We start from the raw sequence: 16,474 nt of genomic DNA on the forward strand, positions 1-16,474 counted from the left end.
CCGCAGGCCTGAGGTACTGGGCGCCCCCCCCCCCGCAGGCCGGGGAAATTCGACACTTACTCAGGGGTGGGATGTTCCGGATCGTAGAAATCCCCCATCTTCGGCCTGCCCCTCCTCAGCGGCGCGGATCCCAGCAGCCCCCGCCCCGCATCGACGGAGGGGGGGCGTGAGACCAAGGCCCCCCCTCCGGCTCCTCACGCACCGAGCAGGGGCGGGGGGCAGCCCCCAAGCTTCGCCCCACGCCGGGGAGACCCTGGGCCCAGCCGGGGGGGGGGGGTGGCGGTGTGTGCGCGCTGGTCCTGGCCCGGCGGCCTGCTTCACATCCTCCTCTTCCTCCCCGGGGGCTGCAGACAATGTCCCGCCGCGGCGGCGGCGACCGGCTGAGGGGGGGGGGGGGTTGTTCCTGGCGGTGTCTCGGTCACCCCCTTTCCGCCGCCGACCTCGCCTCAGCAGCGGGGACCGGCCGCTGCCCAGGCCGCGGGGCTCCCCTCCATCCCGCGGCGGGGAGACGCCGAGGTAGACCGAGCGATGCCCGCTCCGAAAGCGACCGCCTAGCGGGGGGCAGGCGGCGTCCTCCACAGATCCAGGCCCCCCCCCCCCCCCACAAAAAAGCAGCCCCCCCCCTCGCTCTTCTTCCCCCGCTGAAATAATCCAGCCGAGCGATCCCCAAAAATAAATAAATAAATTAAATCAAATCCCTCCTGAAACCGGCCCTCGGTCACTGTAAATCCTCAAGTTTTCCGAGGCGGACCGACGCGTCTCTCCCCCCGTGGCTGATTCGGTTTCGGCTCCGCTTCTTGCTCCAGGCAGTCCGATTCCCGGGGAGGGGGTTCGCAGCCCCTTCGCGAGGCGGTTCGGGGGGGGGGCGCCGAAAGTGGGTTCGATGGTCACAGCTCTCCCCTCCCCCTGGCACTGTATTTTTCCTCTTCAGCGGCGGCTGAGCCCAGAGAGGCTGCTTCTTCCTCGCTCCCTCCTCCTGCTGCTCTCTCTGAAACACAAACGGAAACAGTAACTCATCTACTTCCTACTAAGAGAGTCACAGCAAACACAGAGAGCCAGAGAAACAGCGACAAGGCCCCAAAAGCAAGCAACTGCCATCCATGCAAGCGAAGGGGGAGGCTGCTGCTGCTGCTGGCTCCTTCTCTGCAAGGTAAAAAAAAATCATTGCATGTAGTGGACACAAACATGGAGCTGGAAGCTCAGTATTAAAGGAGACCTTTCTGTTTTGGAGGTTTGGGGCTTTCATTGAAGATCGATCGGGTTTCTCTTCCCCATTAGTAGTTTGCAGCCTTCCCCCTCTTCCCCCATTTGGGAACTAGCAGAATTTCCCCCTCAAATTACCTGTTCCATGGATATCAACATCCAGTAATTTCCCCAGCCTGAGGACTGTATTTTTGTGCCCTGCTTTTTCTTCTAAAGAGTTTCTAAGAATTTGCATGATTTGCTAAACATATTACAGCACATTATTTACCTCAAACCACAGCTTTGATACTTTTACATGGTTTCCTGCCTGTCCTGTAGCCATTTCACAGCTACCCGCCAGTTTACAGGGATAAGTAGACTAGTGCATTTTAAGGTTATGATACTACAAGTCACTCCATGTGAGTGGATTCATTTGAAGTCAGCAGACATGGTAGTCCTCCCATGAGGAGTCAGTGACACCACAGGGGACACTGTCAGGTTAAAAATCATATTTTTATCAGGCATTGTAGCCGTGTTTGTCCCAGGATACTAGAGAGACAAGGTGGGGAGGTAATATCTTTTATTGGACCAACTTGTCTTGGTGAGAGAGACAAGCTTTCAGAGCTCTGTGTAAGCTCAAAAGCTTGTCTCTTTCACCAAGAGAAGTTAGTCCAATAAAAGATACTACCCCACTCATCTTCTCTCTCTAATATTTTTATCAAGGACATTTCTTTACCTATGTTAGCATCTTAGCTTCTTATTAATACAAAAATATTTTGTACTTACATAAGGCTTCATGTTCAAAATGATTACAAATATTAATTAATCCTCAGCACACTACTGAGAGGCGCATTTTTTCCAATTTTACAGACAGGAAAGTTGAGGCAGAGAGGTTCAATGACATGTCAGAATCTAAGGCCAGAAGGGACCATTATGCTCATGTAGTCTGATGTCCTGCCTATCGCAAGCTATAGAATTTCACCCCCTAATTCCTGCCTCAAGACTATAACTTCTAGTTGAGCTGGACACATAAGACCATGAAGCTAGTGAGAAAGCCAAAAGTAGAATTCAAAATTTCCTGATCTCTGGCATGAACCATATCTGTCTCTGATTCTTAAAACAGAAAGAATTTAAATTAGAGCCCTACCCCACAATGAGCTCCACATATCAAGATTGGATGTTTTTCTAAAAGATATGCTCTAGCACAACTGGGAGTTATGGGCTTGATGGAGGAACCACTTGGTGAAATTCTATGGCCTGGACAAAATGGAGATCAGATTAGGTTATCATAATTGTCCCTTCTTGACTTAAATTCTGTGAAGCTATGAATGAATGGAGAGACTCTTGTTCCCTGACATAACCCCATTGCATCTCCATGGAGCCTGTTACAGAATCAAGGCCTTATTTTTCACCATTTAGGTTTGTTTAGGTTTTGCATTTTACTTGCTTGGATAATAAAAGCAGATTAGTCATTTTTGCTTTCTGGTTCTCCTGCAGTTGCACAGCAACCCCAATGTTTATATTATAGTTTATATTGTAGACGCTGCAATACAAGGTTTAAAATCCAAACATGCCATGATCCAAACAAGCTGATCCAGATAAGCAGATCTCTGCACCTGCATGAAGTCCCACTGATGTCAACAGGACTTCAGGTGGCCCAAAGGTCCATGCATTGGAACAGTTTACAGGGTCCGGGCCAAACAGTTTTCACTGAAGTCCAAACAAAATAATTAAAACATTTCTATTAATTAATTTTTGTGAAAAAAATCAATAATTAATTCTTGACCCTAAAGTACCTAATAGTATCGTAAGAAGTTACAAAATTAGAACATAAGAACATCCATACTGGGTCAGAGGAATGGTCCATCTAGCCCAGTATCCTGTCTTCCAACAGCAACCAATGCCAGGAGCTTCAGAGGGATGAACAGAACAGGTAATCATCAAGTGATTAAGACTCCAATTCTGCAATTACGTCCATGTGGTTGCAGGTGCAAGGACCTAGCTCACACACAGCTGACTGCTGAATTGGGACCTTAATCTTGAAAAGTGATTTTGAGAGGCATATGAAGAGAATCTCTGAAAAGGAGTTATTGTTACTGAAAAGATATTGTGTATTCACATGTACAAGCTACCATTAAATGGGATGTTAGCCATCTCAGTTTTTAAAACCTGAAGCAGAGATTTGTTGATGATGAAATACTAGGTAAGATGCAAAGTGGAGTCTTGCAAGTAAGATAGACACCCACAGCTGATCGATAAGCATACACAAAATTTTGGTATTGCAACTGAAAAATGTCATTATTAGACTTTCACTAAACTGAAGTGCTGGATAATTTTCTTTGATTTTATGCTTCGTTTTTTACGATGACAATACAATAAAGCCTGCTGCTTAGGCACAATAAAATCATTGTATTCATCAATGATTACTTTAAAAACAGCAACAAACAACAAATGCTATTTAGTCAATATAAAAGGGAAAGGACGGTTACCTCTGGATGTGTCACGGAAGGGATACTGCCATAATAATCAATTAATTGTTTAGTAACATCATCATTCTCAGTACTGTACAGACACAAACAAAGCCTAATGAGTTTATAGGGCAAAGCCCTAAGCCCGCACTTTGTTCTGTGCAGGCGTACCGGTGTCTGTGTGGACTTGCATTGACTTCAGTGGGTCTCCACTTGAGTGCAAAGGATCACCTGTGTGTAACAAATTGCAGGATTGTGGCCTAAGGCCCTGATCCCATGAACACTTACACATATGCTTAACTTTTACACATGTAGGCCCCAGTTCTGCAAACACTTGCACATGTTTAACTTTATTACAGTGAGTCTTAGGCCCTTCCCTGCAGCGAGTTCTGCATGGAAGACCCATGCGTGCACCTTGTTTTAAGTGGAGATTCACCACACAAAACTCATGGCAGCATTAGGGCGTAATTCATACAGGTAAACACGTGAATTTGTGCAGGATTGGGGTCGAAGGCATTTGTCAATGGTACAAAGAACCCATGTGGAGAATTCACTGTGTTGAGGCCTAAAAGATAGATACAGAGAAGACAGTATGTCCTGGGAAAGCCTGAGGAAGACATTTAACTATTATTAATAAAAAATATTAGAAAAAGCAATTTATTAAAGGTAGACATATCTTTACTTCTGCTTTAACATTTGAAATTCTTAGAACAAAAAGCTTTTCAAATCTCATCTTGCTCTACTTTCCCTTTCGTTTTTACTTTCTTTCCCTTGTGCGTTTGCATTTTCTAGTACTAATATTATTTAGGCCAAGAAATGTTTAAATTACAATGTTGTTGGCTGAAATTTAAAATTGCTTGAAGAGTTTTTTTTAAAAAAAACAACCTCCAAATCTGCACTTTGCTCAAGCTGAAAGCACTGCAGCATACCATGTGATGTTTAATACAACACATAATCTGTTAGGTTTGCTTGTTAGACAACATGCAGTGGTGTCCATTGTTAGTCATTAATTGGCTATTGAGTAAAAGTTAATTAAATAATCCAGAAATAAATGACTTAATATGCTATTGTGTGGGGACTGTTGGTATCTAGATAATACATGGCAGAGTATGGTCTGTTAGGGATAGCAGTCAAAAAGAATAATTAAGCAGTGAAAGTAATTGTAACACACACAGAAATAGTTTACAAGCTCAGCCCAGCTACAATGGGTTGGCTAGAGAGAGTTTTACATATTAGTTTACCAGTTACGAGGTCATCTCAGGGAAGATCCAAGTAACATATAAGAAGCAACAAGGTCTTAATCTCCTATACACTTATGCACATGAGTAACTATCCATATGGGCAACCCCAATGAACTGATAGTACACATGTGTAGTCCCACACTCATGCATGATCAGGGCCCAAATCATCCACCCAATAGGCAACTTAATTGAGTATATCTGCTCTGATGTCTAGCAACTTAAACATCAGCAACGATATTTGCTACATTAGAGCAGAGCTGAAAAGAGTCCTAGATACAGGTTTTGTTAAGAAGCAGGAGCAAGCAAAGTGTGATCAAGGACAGTGGGTGTGGCCCTTAAAATTACTTTAGGCTGCCTATGTTGTCTACACCTGGGGGAAAGAGTTCCCAGTAGATTACACTGTGTTTGGGCCTATCCAGTGCAAATGTTTTATACTAAATATATTTTACCTTTGAGGGTCTCTTCAATCAGGTTTGTGAGTGTGATGAGTTTTTAAGTCCCCCGTTGCTGGTTATGGGGGCATGAAAGTAACCCCCACTTTTAATGTTTTTGGTTTTTTTAAATAAACCCATATAATAGAATTTCTCAATCCTCTTACCTGGTGAAGCCTTCCCTCAGCGTATAGCCTATTGCTGTGCTAATACAGCTGAGTCTTTGATTTCCCTAGAGGGAGGGAGGCTGGCTGCTCTCCCCTTTTATTGGAGCTGACAACAAGCCGAGGGAAGTGACCACCTGTGTTCCGCCCAGGGTCTGCCTCCAATAGCTGTGGTGTGAGAAAAAGGAAGTCTGAGGTAACCCAGCAGTTTCACTTTGGCTGAACAGTAAAAGACTTAGGTATTGCTTCTTTGATGGAGGCTTAGCCACAAGAAAAGATTCTCTACATCATTATTTTCTGTGATAATTTAAGTATTATCTTTGACTTGTGTGGTATTACTAATAAAGCTTTCCTTTACAAGTTAGTCATATTTTGAAAATTGACTCTTGAAAAAGGAACTGTGGGCTTCATTATTTACTGTCCCAACAATTTCTAGATCAAATGTATTTGATTTACAAATGAAAAGTTGTTTCTTCAGTTAGTTTGAAATACCCAGCCTGGAATCTGCTAGTTAATCTGTTTTTCTGTGGTCTGTGTAACATCATGACCAGGCCCCCCTATTAGGAGCTACTTGTGTGCTTAAAGTTAAGCACATGTGTAAATGTTTACAGGACTGGAATGTAAGGCAGCTGCTCAAATACATGATTTGATGATTATCGCTGGCATTTGTTGAGTTATTTGGTAAATCACTTTTTTTTAGTATTTGGTCATCTTTATAGCTGCTATAATATCAGTAATTGACTTAATAAATAACATTTGTCAATATCTGACAATACTTTTATTCCTATTCAACCAACAGCAATCATTAGGACCTTCATCCTGTAAAAGTGTAGACTCTAGTCCTGCAAACCATTAAGCCAGTACACAACTGAAATTATTGTTGTAACTGTGGCTGGGCTATCACTAGAACTTCATTAGCTGTTCCTTTGATAACCCAACTTTTTAATATTTTAGGCACCAGTCCTCCAATGAAATCTGTCCATGTGAAGTCCCATTGACTTCAAAGGGGATTTGCGTGGGTGTCAGGAATCAGCTCATACGGTTATCCTAGGGCTCTGTACCTGAAAGCCTCTAGGTGCCTTATCAAAAATGAATTACAGTAGAATCTCTGAGTTACAACGCCTCAGGAGTGGAGGTTGTTTGTAACTCTGGAATGTTCATAACTCTGAACAAAATGTTATGGTTGTTATTTCAAAAGTTTATGGTTGACCATTGACTTAATACAGCTTTGAAACTTTACTATGCAGAAGAAAAAAGCTGCTTTCCCTTTATTTTTTTAGTTTATATTTAACACCGTATTGTACTGTATTTGCCTTTTATTTTATTTTATTTTTTTGGTCTCTGCTGCTGCCTGATTGCATACTTCTGGTTCCAAATGAGGTGTATGGTTGACTGGTCCATTTGTAACTCTGGTGTGGTAACTCTGAGGTTCTACTGTAAACAATATTCACTAAATGCAACATCTCCCAGACAAACTATTGAGGAACAGCTAGCAGCAAGGCTATTGTCCTAATTGTACTCTGTAGTCATTAGAATTATTAGACAGATTTTTAGAGAACTTCAGAACCATGTGTTCTTGCATAATAGGAGCTGTATTGCCAACCCCAGACATTTAGAAATCATGAGTCAAACCTCAATCATGAGATTGGCTTAAAAATCCCTCTGGAATGTTTAAAAATCATGATTTTTTTTTTTAAATAAGAGATTTTAGATTCTCTGTATTTGCCTTCTGTGTTTTTAGTCCTTAGGTTACACTTCAGTCACATTTTCAAGCTCTTTTCTGCAGCCATGAAAGCTGAGGGTCTCATATATTCACATGACTCCGGATGCAAGGGCTTTAAGATTAACACCAATTGTCATGTTTATCACTTGCAATAAAATAAGGAGCGTTGGTGACGTGTGGGAGATAGCAATTGTTACTGTTGTGTCCAGTTGCTTGTACTCCTGGTTTAATACTGGACTCCATACAGAAGAGTTTGATGAATCAGAGGTTAAATATTTACCAAGATCTGTCTGGTGAATATTTTATATTCCCTTTTATGCTTTAAAATGCTCATTGTGCTTTTTCTCGTAAAGCCATATTCTGACCTGTTACCACTGTCTGTGTAACTTCATTGAATTCATTGTGGATTTACACCTGGTTAGTTGATTGACATCAGACGCTGGACATGTATTCTATCTGCCGCAGTGGTTCTGTGTCTCTCTTTAGATGCCTTCATTGCCTCACCTGGTTTCTCTCTTTGTTTCCAGAGCCTGGTCCATTTTCTCTTTTTATATAAAACTCTATCAATAAAAAACTGAATACAGAATTTTAAAATGTATTCTTCAGATGATGACATTTTGTTCTCATGTTTCTCCTGTCAATCTCTTGTGCATATGGAAAAATGGTGCAGGAAGATTTTGTGTGCTAAATAAACATAATATTGGCATTCGTATTTAACTACAAGATATAGATTTAGTTTTTTTAAAAAGTCATGTTTACTGCCGAATTTCCTAGTGTGGCTCATCTGTTAAGCCCTGATCCTGCAAACACTTATGCACATGCTTAATTCAGTATTGCCAACAGCAAGTGTTAAAAAATCATGAGTCAGGTCCCAAAAAAATCACGAGATTAGGAAAAAAATAAGTTTGGAGGTTTTCTTGAAATGCCTTCTGGTTTTTGAGCTTTTAAGTTTCACTTTTTCAAATTTTTCTCCACAATCAAGAGCTAAAAAATTCTTAACCAAAAAAAAAAAAAAAAAAAAAAGCTCAGATTTTCTTGTATTCCCAAGAACCGGGGCCTTAAGAAAAGCACCAAATGTCCTGAGACTCATAACATCATGAGAGGTGGCAACACTGCTGACTATTGCTAGCCTAAAGTGTGGCACTGGGGGACTAAGTACAGACAGAAGTTAGCTATTAGTTAGTACTATTTGGTCAGCACCAAGAATGTGTGTGGTGCTGCCTAGCACACAGACGGAAGAAACGCCTGCTCCAAGGACCTTGTAGTCTTAGGCATTAATCCTGCTAACACTTATGCACCTGCTTAACTTTAAGCTCGTGAAGAGTCTAAGCGTTGTCTCATGCTCAGGCTCTTCACAACCGTCAGGTTGAAATGTGGTGTCATGTGACATACCAATGGTGCTAGGGTAGTTGCCCCGTGGGGGAAAATGGCAAATTAAAGCAGACACACAAACCATGTATGTGGCAATGATATCAACAGAGCCAGACTATTTGAAACTTGTGACGTGCTTAGAATGGAAGGTCCTTGGGCCCTGAAAGTGGCCGTTGCTGCTTTGCTTTGGTATATGTTTTACCGGTATTTCTGAAGCGTATTTAGTCTCAGTACTCATGTCTGTATATGCCCTTTTTAAAAACACACCTGGCCTGTAGTGCTGACAAAGGCAGCCAGAGAGACAGCCTTGGAAACTGAAGCTCTCTGTCTCTCACAGAGCAGGTATCCCATAGGACAGATGTGAGGGGGCATGCCCACACTTCAATAGAGAGGAGGCTAGTGAACTCTTATGGGCTTAGCCAAGGCTATCCAGACACACCTGTAAGATTTGCTATGCTTGGAAGGAGGAAGCTTAAAAAGGGAAAGCCTGCCACAGGAAAGGGGGTGACTAGAGGAAGACAAGAAGTGATTAGGGCAGAGGCCTTGGAGAAGTGACCTACAGGGATAGAGGAAGATATTTGCATACCTTACTGCCCCTGAGACTTCATGGGCCAGGTATAGGGGGGAGTGACCAAAAGGAGATACTGGAGACAGACCCTAACGCTGATCAAGGACACTAGAGCCCACAGATAAGCGGAACCCCAAAGAGGTGACTGAGAGACTGCACCTTGGTCTTCTTTTACTCTGATTCTCCCTCTCCCAGGGGAAGTAAACGTTTTATTCTGGAGAATCCCTTCTATGCCACAAGCAGGGAAGGACTCTGTAAGCAGCCCAAATTGTGATCTAGTGGGGTCTCAGGAGGGACTTCACACACCTCAAGTGGTGGAGAATGCAGGCATAACTATACTTGATACAAGGGTGTTGTGAGCTTCGCCGCTCTGAACAAGATGGAACCTGAGCAGTGGTGTAAATGCCTAGTGGACATGCAACAGCAACAAGGGGCTCAGCAATGCCATTTCCAGCAGTAATTGCTGCTGCAGCAGGTTACCCAACAGTAAGTTCAAACCACTCAACAGCAACAGGTGCTGAGGGAACTGAAGACCCAGCTGCAAGAGTTACCCAAGGAAATGATCCAACAGATAGTGTCGGCCCTACACCCCCATTGAGTCCCAGTGGATCATGCTTCCGCTGATGTGGGTCCCCCACCCGAACCTGGGAAGCGAAACAAGATGGGGCCCAGTGATGATCCTGAGATCTTTTTAGTTACATTTTAGAGGGTGGCACTAGCGTCTCTGTGGCCCTCGGAGCAGTGGACTTTGATTTTTAGCTCCCTACTTGATTGGTCCAGCACAGGCAGGCCTACTGTAACCTGGACTTAGAGGAGGCTAAGAACTATAAACAAGTAAAGTCTGCCATTTTGGACTATTTGGACATTTCTGAGATAACCCACTTAGCAACGTTTTAGATCCAAGACCTACCCCAAGGAAGCCAGACCCTGGGTAGTAGTGCAGCATTTGAGGATATACCATTGGAAGTGGCTCCATCCAGAAAAAACATCTGGGGCCCAAGTGGCTGGGGCAATTCTGACCAAACAATTATAAGCGTATTACCAGACTGGGTATTATGGCACTGCCTTTGGACATTGTCAGATGTGGTGTGGCTAATGGAGGACTTTCTGGAAGCTGAAGGATTGCTAGAGGATGGACAGGAGATGTCAAGCCAGCAGCACCCACTCTGAGTAGCCCAAATTCGAGGATGTTGTTTCAGAAGGTTAGAAAGCCCCTTAGACGATGGGAAATCCAAGGGGGTCGGGTTCGCACACACCACTACCCAGTGGGACTGCCAGGCACCTCAAACAACTGAAGTAAGATCTGCAGAACAGGGTCTGGCCACTCTTCCACGACTGAGTTCACCCCCAGCCCCATATAGGAAAAGTACAGGCAGCACCAGGCAGATAATTTGCTGCCCCTGTGGGCGGGCAGGCCACATAAAAAAAGAATGCCCTTTTATGGAATGTGGATAGGCCCAGGACTGGCCAGCAGAAACCCATGTACGAAAAAGGACTCCTCCCTACGTTGATGGTACTAGTGATAGTCCAAGAGTCCTTGAACAGCTGCAGTCAGACCGTGGTCCAAGCCTCCCTACTAGGAGAGGATGCGCCCATAGAAAGTCGGTCCACCTACAGTGTTTACATGGCGATGTGAAAACATACCCCGCCAGCATCTCTGACTGACAGTGGGGATGCCTACCGAGGTGATAGCAGTAACTCTAGCTGAAAGATTGGCCTACCCCATAATCACAGGTCAGGACTGGCCTTTCTTTTTTTTTGTGGGTAAGTCATTAACAAACATGTCTGTCCAGGGAACAGGGATCCGGATCAATCCTTACAGCAGGCTCCCCAGAGCGTGGTAAATCTTGGGGAAGCTGTAGACCCTGAGGAGAGAGCATCCTGACCAATATGGTCATCAATGCTTGAAGGGAAATAAGAGACAATCAGTCTGGACCTGGACGCTCTCCTATGGGGTGAGAATTTAGAGCAGGAACAGAGAAATGATCCTACGCTGAGCCGTGCATATGACCAGCCGACCTCTTTAAATGGGGAAGTAACAGAAACTCCAACGGGTCAAGCAATATCCACACTTCGTGCTTGAGGAAAAAGCACCTTGCTTAAATCAAAAGGGATCAACAAACTGCAATAGGAAAGACACAGCTGCTGGTGCTGCACAAGTATCACTGGACAGTTTGCAGTTCGTGCACGACATCCCATGCACTGGACACCTGGGAAGATAGATGGCACTGTCATGGGTACTTGCTCAGTTCTACTGGCCGGGTGTGCATCAGGAGGTGAGGGAATATCGTGACTCCTGTCCGGAGTGCTAGCTAGCTAGCCATGAAGGGACACTGAAGGCACCTGTGGTCCCTCTGCCCTTGACTGAGATGCCATTTGAAAGAATCTCTGGAAAGACACGGTCAGGTCCCTGGAAAGGACTGCACTAGGGCACTGGTACATAGTAGTAGTTGTCAGCTAAGCAGTCAGGTATCTGGAGGCTGTTCCCCTTCATGCTGTGAAAGCCACAACGATAGCACCAGAGCTCCTGGAGCTCTTCTCACATGTGGGATTTGCCCACAAAATACTAATGGACTCACTTCACCTCGCTGTTGATGTGCAAATTAGGCTCCCTTCTGAAAGCCACGTCTCTGCAAACCTCGGTGTACCAGCCGCAGACAGATGGGTTGCAGAGCGATTGAATGAGATTCTGAAAGAAATGTTGAGACGCTTTGTTAGTAACGACCCCAAGCACTGGAACCAGCTACTCCCGCCACTCCTCTTTTCCCTAAGGAAGGTCCCACAGCACAGGCCTCTACAGGGTTCTGTCCCTTCAAGTTACTGTATGGCCACCAACCACGGGGAATTCTTGGACTTGTTACGAGAGGGCAGGAAGAACAGGGCATGGGTTCCTTAAGTGCAACCCAATACGTCTTACAATTAAGGGAATGACTCAGGAACATAGGGCTATTTGCCAGAGAGAATTTGAGAAAGGCCCAACATGCTCAGGAACAAAATTATAATTAAGGGGCACAACTACAGACTTTCCGCCTGGGTGACTGGATCCTTTCACTGCTTCCCTCAGCTGAGTCAAAATTAATGGCCCCGGGGCAGGGCCTATTTGTAGTTGTTAGACAGGCCCAGTGGAGTATGAGACAAAAATGCCGGGTAGAAAGAGGGAAACTAAAATTTATCATGTGAATCTTCTGAAACTTTGGAAGACACAAGAGGCCCTGCTGATAATTCCCTCCCCTACGGAGCCCAAATTAGGGCCCAAGTACTCAGCGGCCAAGAATGGACACCAGCGCCTGGGGGAGGAGGGACAGGCTTCTGCACAGAAGAAGCAACTCCTCCAGTTAACCAATGACTTTGCAACTGTGTTCTCCGTTGGAGCGTGCAGTTCGTGAGGGGGCACACCCTCGCTCTGAGAGAAGAGGCTTGCGAGCTCATATGGACCCAGCCAGCACTAACCAGACACGCCTACAAGGCTTGCTCTGCCATGGAGGGAGGAAAAGGGATGTCTAGGGGAAGATGGCTGTGCCTTAGAGACAGCTGGCTACAGGGATAGATCAGCAAAGAGGAAAACAGTTGCAGACTTGCTGTCCCTGAGACTTCGTGAACCAGGTATAAAATAGGGGTGACCAAAAGAAGAATCCGGAGGCAAACCCTAACCCTGATCAAGGACATTAGTCTGCAGATAAGCCAAAACCCACACGGGTGACCAAAGAACTACTTCAGAGCTTGACCACCTTTCTCTTTTTTTCTTTTACTCTGATTCTGCTCCTCCCAGTGGAGGGAGAGGGGAGGGAACCTTTTTGTTTGGAAAATCTGTTGTATGTCACAAGCTGGTGAGGACTCTGCGAGCAGCCCAGATTGTGGTCTAATGGAGACTCAAGGGGCCCCTCACCCACCACAACATGACCACGATTGGCATTTGAAAGACACTGGCAGTGTGCTTCAACAATGTTCTGAAGGGAGCATCAGATGGGGTAAGAGTACTTCAGGCTCCTTGGCCCATTTGGTGTTAGGCAATTCAGCTGACCTCTGCCAACAAGTACCCAGTGGGGGTTTTTTGCACCTGTGGATACCAGTCCACTGGAACTGTAGTGAAGCCACCAAGTTACAGCATATAGACAATTGAACCACCATCAGATGAGGGTAATTATTGGTCACTACATATTTGGATTTTTTGCTTTCAGTGGCTGTTTGATGTTGAAGTGGCTTTTTACTTGTTAAGCATGGTACTTTTTATAGATTAATACACCCTGCCAGATTTAGTAAGAATCTTAAGAGGCCACAGCTGAGTTGTAAGCACAAAATTAGATCAATTTTGTATTTTTTTTAAATGCAGTAACTCAAAGCCCCAAAGGGATATTTAGGACTGTTTGTAAAGAAGCTTTTCCCAGATCTTAACTGTAAAGATGCAGTGTGGATTGAATTTTTACAGCAAAATTATAAACCTTTGGAAATGGATTATTATAAAAAGAAAAGCTGATTTACAGGCTATTAACTGTAATGGTTGTAGTGAGCAAATAACACTATTATAATGTGATTGTGCCACAATACACTAAATTAAGCTTAATAGCTTTGACTAATTAATGTGCCCAAAGATGATGTGAATATCCAGTTTCTTGACTTTCCTTATATTCAGTTACAATTTAGATTAACCTCTCAGTGATTGGAAATAGAAGAGAAAAAAAAAAACAAGTCGTTTCGGAGGCTAGACTGGTTTAAAGAGTGAGGAAAAACTTAGGGTGATGTCCCTCTTAAGTGAAGATGGAGAAACATTGGCATAGAAGGTCCTCTGGCGGTTGGAAGTGCCAATTGGTCCAAGAAGAAACGAACAGCAAACTGGGGTGATATTGGACACTTGTTGCCATTGGTGAATGGAAGTGTAACTAGCGACATCCCCCTGCTCCCCCTTCATCTCTCAGAGGCAGGAGAGCATAGTCTCCTTCTCAAAAGCGGAGGGGAATGAGGAGTAAATTGACAGTGGGAGTTCAGACAAAAGTATAATGAATTGCAGTTAAAATAACATTGATGGAGAAAACAAAGGTGATGGTTTTGTCTGTTTGGGATAGGAAGTGTTAGGATAATGTAACTGAGTATTTATTATAGCGAGAATCAGCGTAGCTGCAAGTTTAATGTGTGCACTTCGTAAAATGGGTTATTTAATCAAAGCTTGGTGGGTGGCATTTTAAAAAATACACCCAGCCTTGGCCTATTTCTGCTCCCGATTAAACCAATGGGAGTTTTACCACTGACTTCAGTGGCAGCAGATTGGGGCCAACACTGAATGCAGCTGAAAATCCTTTGCTAGAAGGGCAAGCTGACTTCCACGGTTTTATGTGAGTTAACCTGGGGAATATATAACCTGAGTGGTATTCTAAAGATGACCTATGGAGGGAGATAAAATGGGGTTGTGCCCTCGTTTTATTTATTTTTTTATTTTAATACTTCTTTTAATGTATAGAGAAGACTTGGAAGGGTTTTGTTAATTTTTGGTTCCTGCTAGGTTTTTTGTTTTTTTTTAACCTTAGAACTGTCTGCTGGAAGACACTTTGGAGGGCCAGAGAACTGGAGTTGCAGGTTTTTTAGTTCTTAATAGAAGGGGTGTTAAATCTTCAACAAAGGGATCTTTTCTCTCTGATATTAGGCAGAAAGAATGCAAGCCAAAATAGAGAAAGAACAGGTTAAAGAATACATCTTTAGATAAGTTAGGTGTATTCAAGTTAGCAGAACCTGGCAAAATTCACCCTAGGGTACTTAAGGAACTAGCTGAAACAATCTCAGAACTATTAGTGATTATCTGCAAGAACTAGTGGTGTCTGTCTTGGGTCTGGAACTCTTCAATGTTTTTATTAATTTGAATAATGAAGTGCAGAGTATACTTATGAAATTTGCAGATGACACCAAGCTGGGAAGGGTTACAAGCACTTCAGAGAGAGGATTAGAATTCAAAATGACCCTGATAAATTAGAGACTTTGTCTGAAATCAACAAGGTGAAATTCAGTAAAGAAAGTGCCAAGTACTGCACTTCAGAAAGAAAAATCAAATGTACATCTACGAAATGGGGAATAAGCGGCTAAGTGGGAGTACTGCTGAAAAGGAACTGGAGGTTTATAGTGGATCACAAATTGAATATGAGGCAACAATGGGCTAGAGTTGCAAAAAAGAGCTAATATTCTGCGGTGTGTTAACAGGAGTGTCATGTGGCAGATATGGGAGGTAATTGTCCTGCTGCGCTTGGCATCAGTGAGGCCTCAGCTGGTGTACTGTGTCCAGTTGTGGATGCCACACTTGAGGAAAGATGTGGACAAATTGGAGAGAGCCCAGAGGAGAACAATCAAAATGATCAAAGATTTAAAAAATCTGACCTGTGAGGAAAAGTTAAAAAACTGGGTATGTTTAGTCTTGAGAAATGACGATTGAGGGGGGACCTGAGGACACTGTTCACATTATATTAAGGACCACTATAAAAAGGACAGTGATCAATTGTTCTCCAAGTCCACTGAAGGTAGGATAAGAAACAATCCGCTTAATCTGCAGCCAGGGAGATTTAGGTTAGATGTTAGGAAGAACATTCTAGCTGTAAGGATAGTTAAGCTCTGGAACAGGCTTCCAAGGGAGGTTTTGGAATCCCCGTCATTAGAGGCTTTTTAAGAACCGGTTAGACAAATACCTGTCAGGGATGGTCGATTTGTCTCAGTGCAAGGAGCTGGACTAGAGGACCTCTTAAGGTCCCATCCAGCCCTATATTTTTGAGATTCTATGATTAATTTATGCATTGGTGTTACCACAAACACAATTGTTTTAAACAATCTTATTAAAAATCCCTTTCACTCTCATTTGCTCAGCTTTCACTTTCTTGGTTCTTGCAATCTCAGAATTGTACTGCTTGTCCAATTGTCCTTATTCTTCCAGGAAAAAACAAAAAACAGTCAAGAGCTACATTGTTTTAATGTAAAAGCAGATAGAAGGATGGATGAGGTAATCTCTCTTAATGGACCAACTTCTGTCGGTAAGAGACAAGTTTTCAAGCTGACACAGAGCTCTTCTTCAAGTCAGCAAGCACCAGTGTAAAACTGGTAAAAGCAAGCAGACTTAAAATTTTAGTCTTTTCTTGTACATCATAAGGAAACAAAAAGAGGAACAACACCTTCTCCTCCTCTCCCTCCTCCTCCTCCCCCCCCCCTCCCCAGATCCCCTGTAAGCGCCTGCAGGAGGCTCATGTTATCCACAATCATAAACAATCGTTTTTCGTGTCAAATAGAAATATTCCAAGTGCCACTCTCTCCCTCTTCTTTATGCTTAGGCTGTAATCTTGTCTCCTTTGCATTTGTCCC

The 16,474-nt window shown here is 43.7% G+C and overlaps 2 protein-coding genes across 10 annotated transcripts in view; one reads left to right on the forward strand and one right to left on the reverse strand.

The window, feature by feature from the left end:
- The window catches only part of SETD2 (SET domain containing 2, histone lysine methyltransferase), a 158,336-nt gene extending 152,332 nt beyond the window's left edge, over window positions 1-6,004 (reverse strand). For 5 of the 7 annotated variants that reach the window (XR_010916664.1, XM_067530449.1, XM_067530446.1 and 2 more), the window contains exons 1-2: window positions 5,490-6,004; window positions 60-988 (exon numbers count right to left, since the gene is read on the reverse strand). Coding sequence is in view for 6 of the 7 variants with exons in the window: in XM_067530449.1 (XP_067386550.1) it covers window positions 60-98 (39 nt within the window). In the remaining variant the exon portion in view is untranslated. The remainder of the gene's footprint in view (window positions 1-59; window positions 989-5,489) is intronic. The other 2 variants (XM_067530447.1, XM_067530448.1) reach the window with 2 other exon arrangements.
- LOC137141543 (tubulin delta chain-like) overlaps window positions 1,036-16,474 on the forward strand; it is a 42,020-nt gene continuing 26,581 nt past the window's right edge. For 2 of the 3 annotated variants that reach the window (XM_067530457.1, XM_067530455.1), the window contains exon 1: window positions 1,036-1,150. In XM_067530457.1, the coding sequence (XP_067386558.1) occupies window positions 1,101-1,150 (50 nt within the window). In that variant the 5' untranslated portion in view covers window positions 1,036-1,100. Of the gene's footprint in view, window positions 1,151-5,491; window positions 5,683-16,474 lie in introns of those variants that run through there. The other variant, XM_067530456.1, reaches the window with a different exon arrangement.

Source organism: Emydura macquarii, unplaced genomic scaffold, assembly GCF_026122565.2.
Source record: "Emydura macquarii macquarii isolate MOO-44397 ecotype Brisbane River unplaced genomic scaffold, CSIRO-AGI_Emac_v2 contig_3080, whole genome shotgun sequence".
Classification (NCBI taxonomy): Eukaryota; Metazoa; Chordata; order Testudines; family Chelidae; genus Emydura; species Emydura macquarii.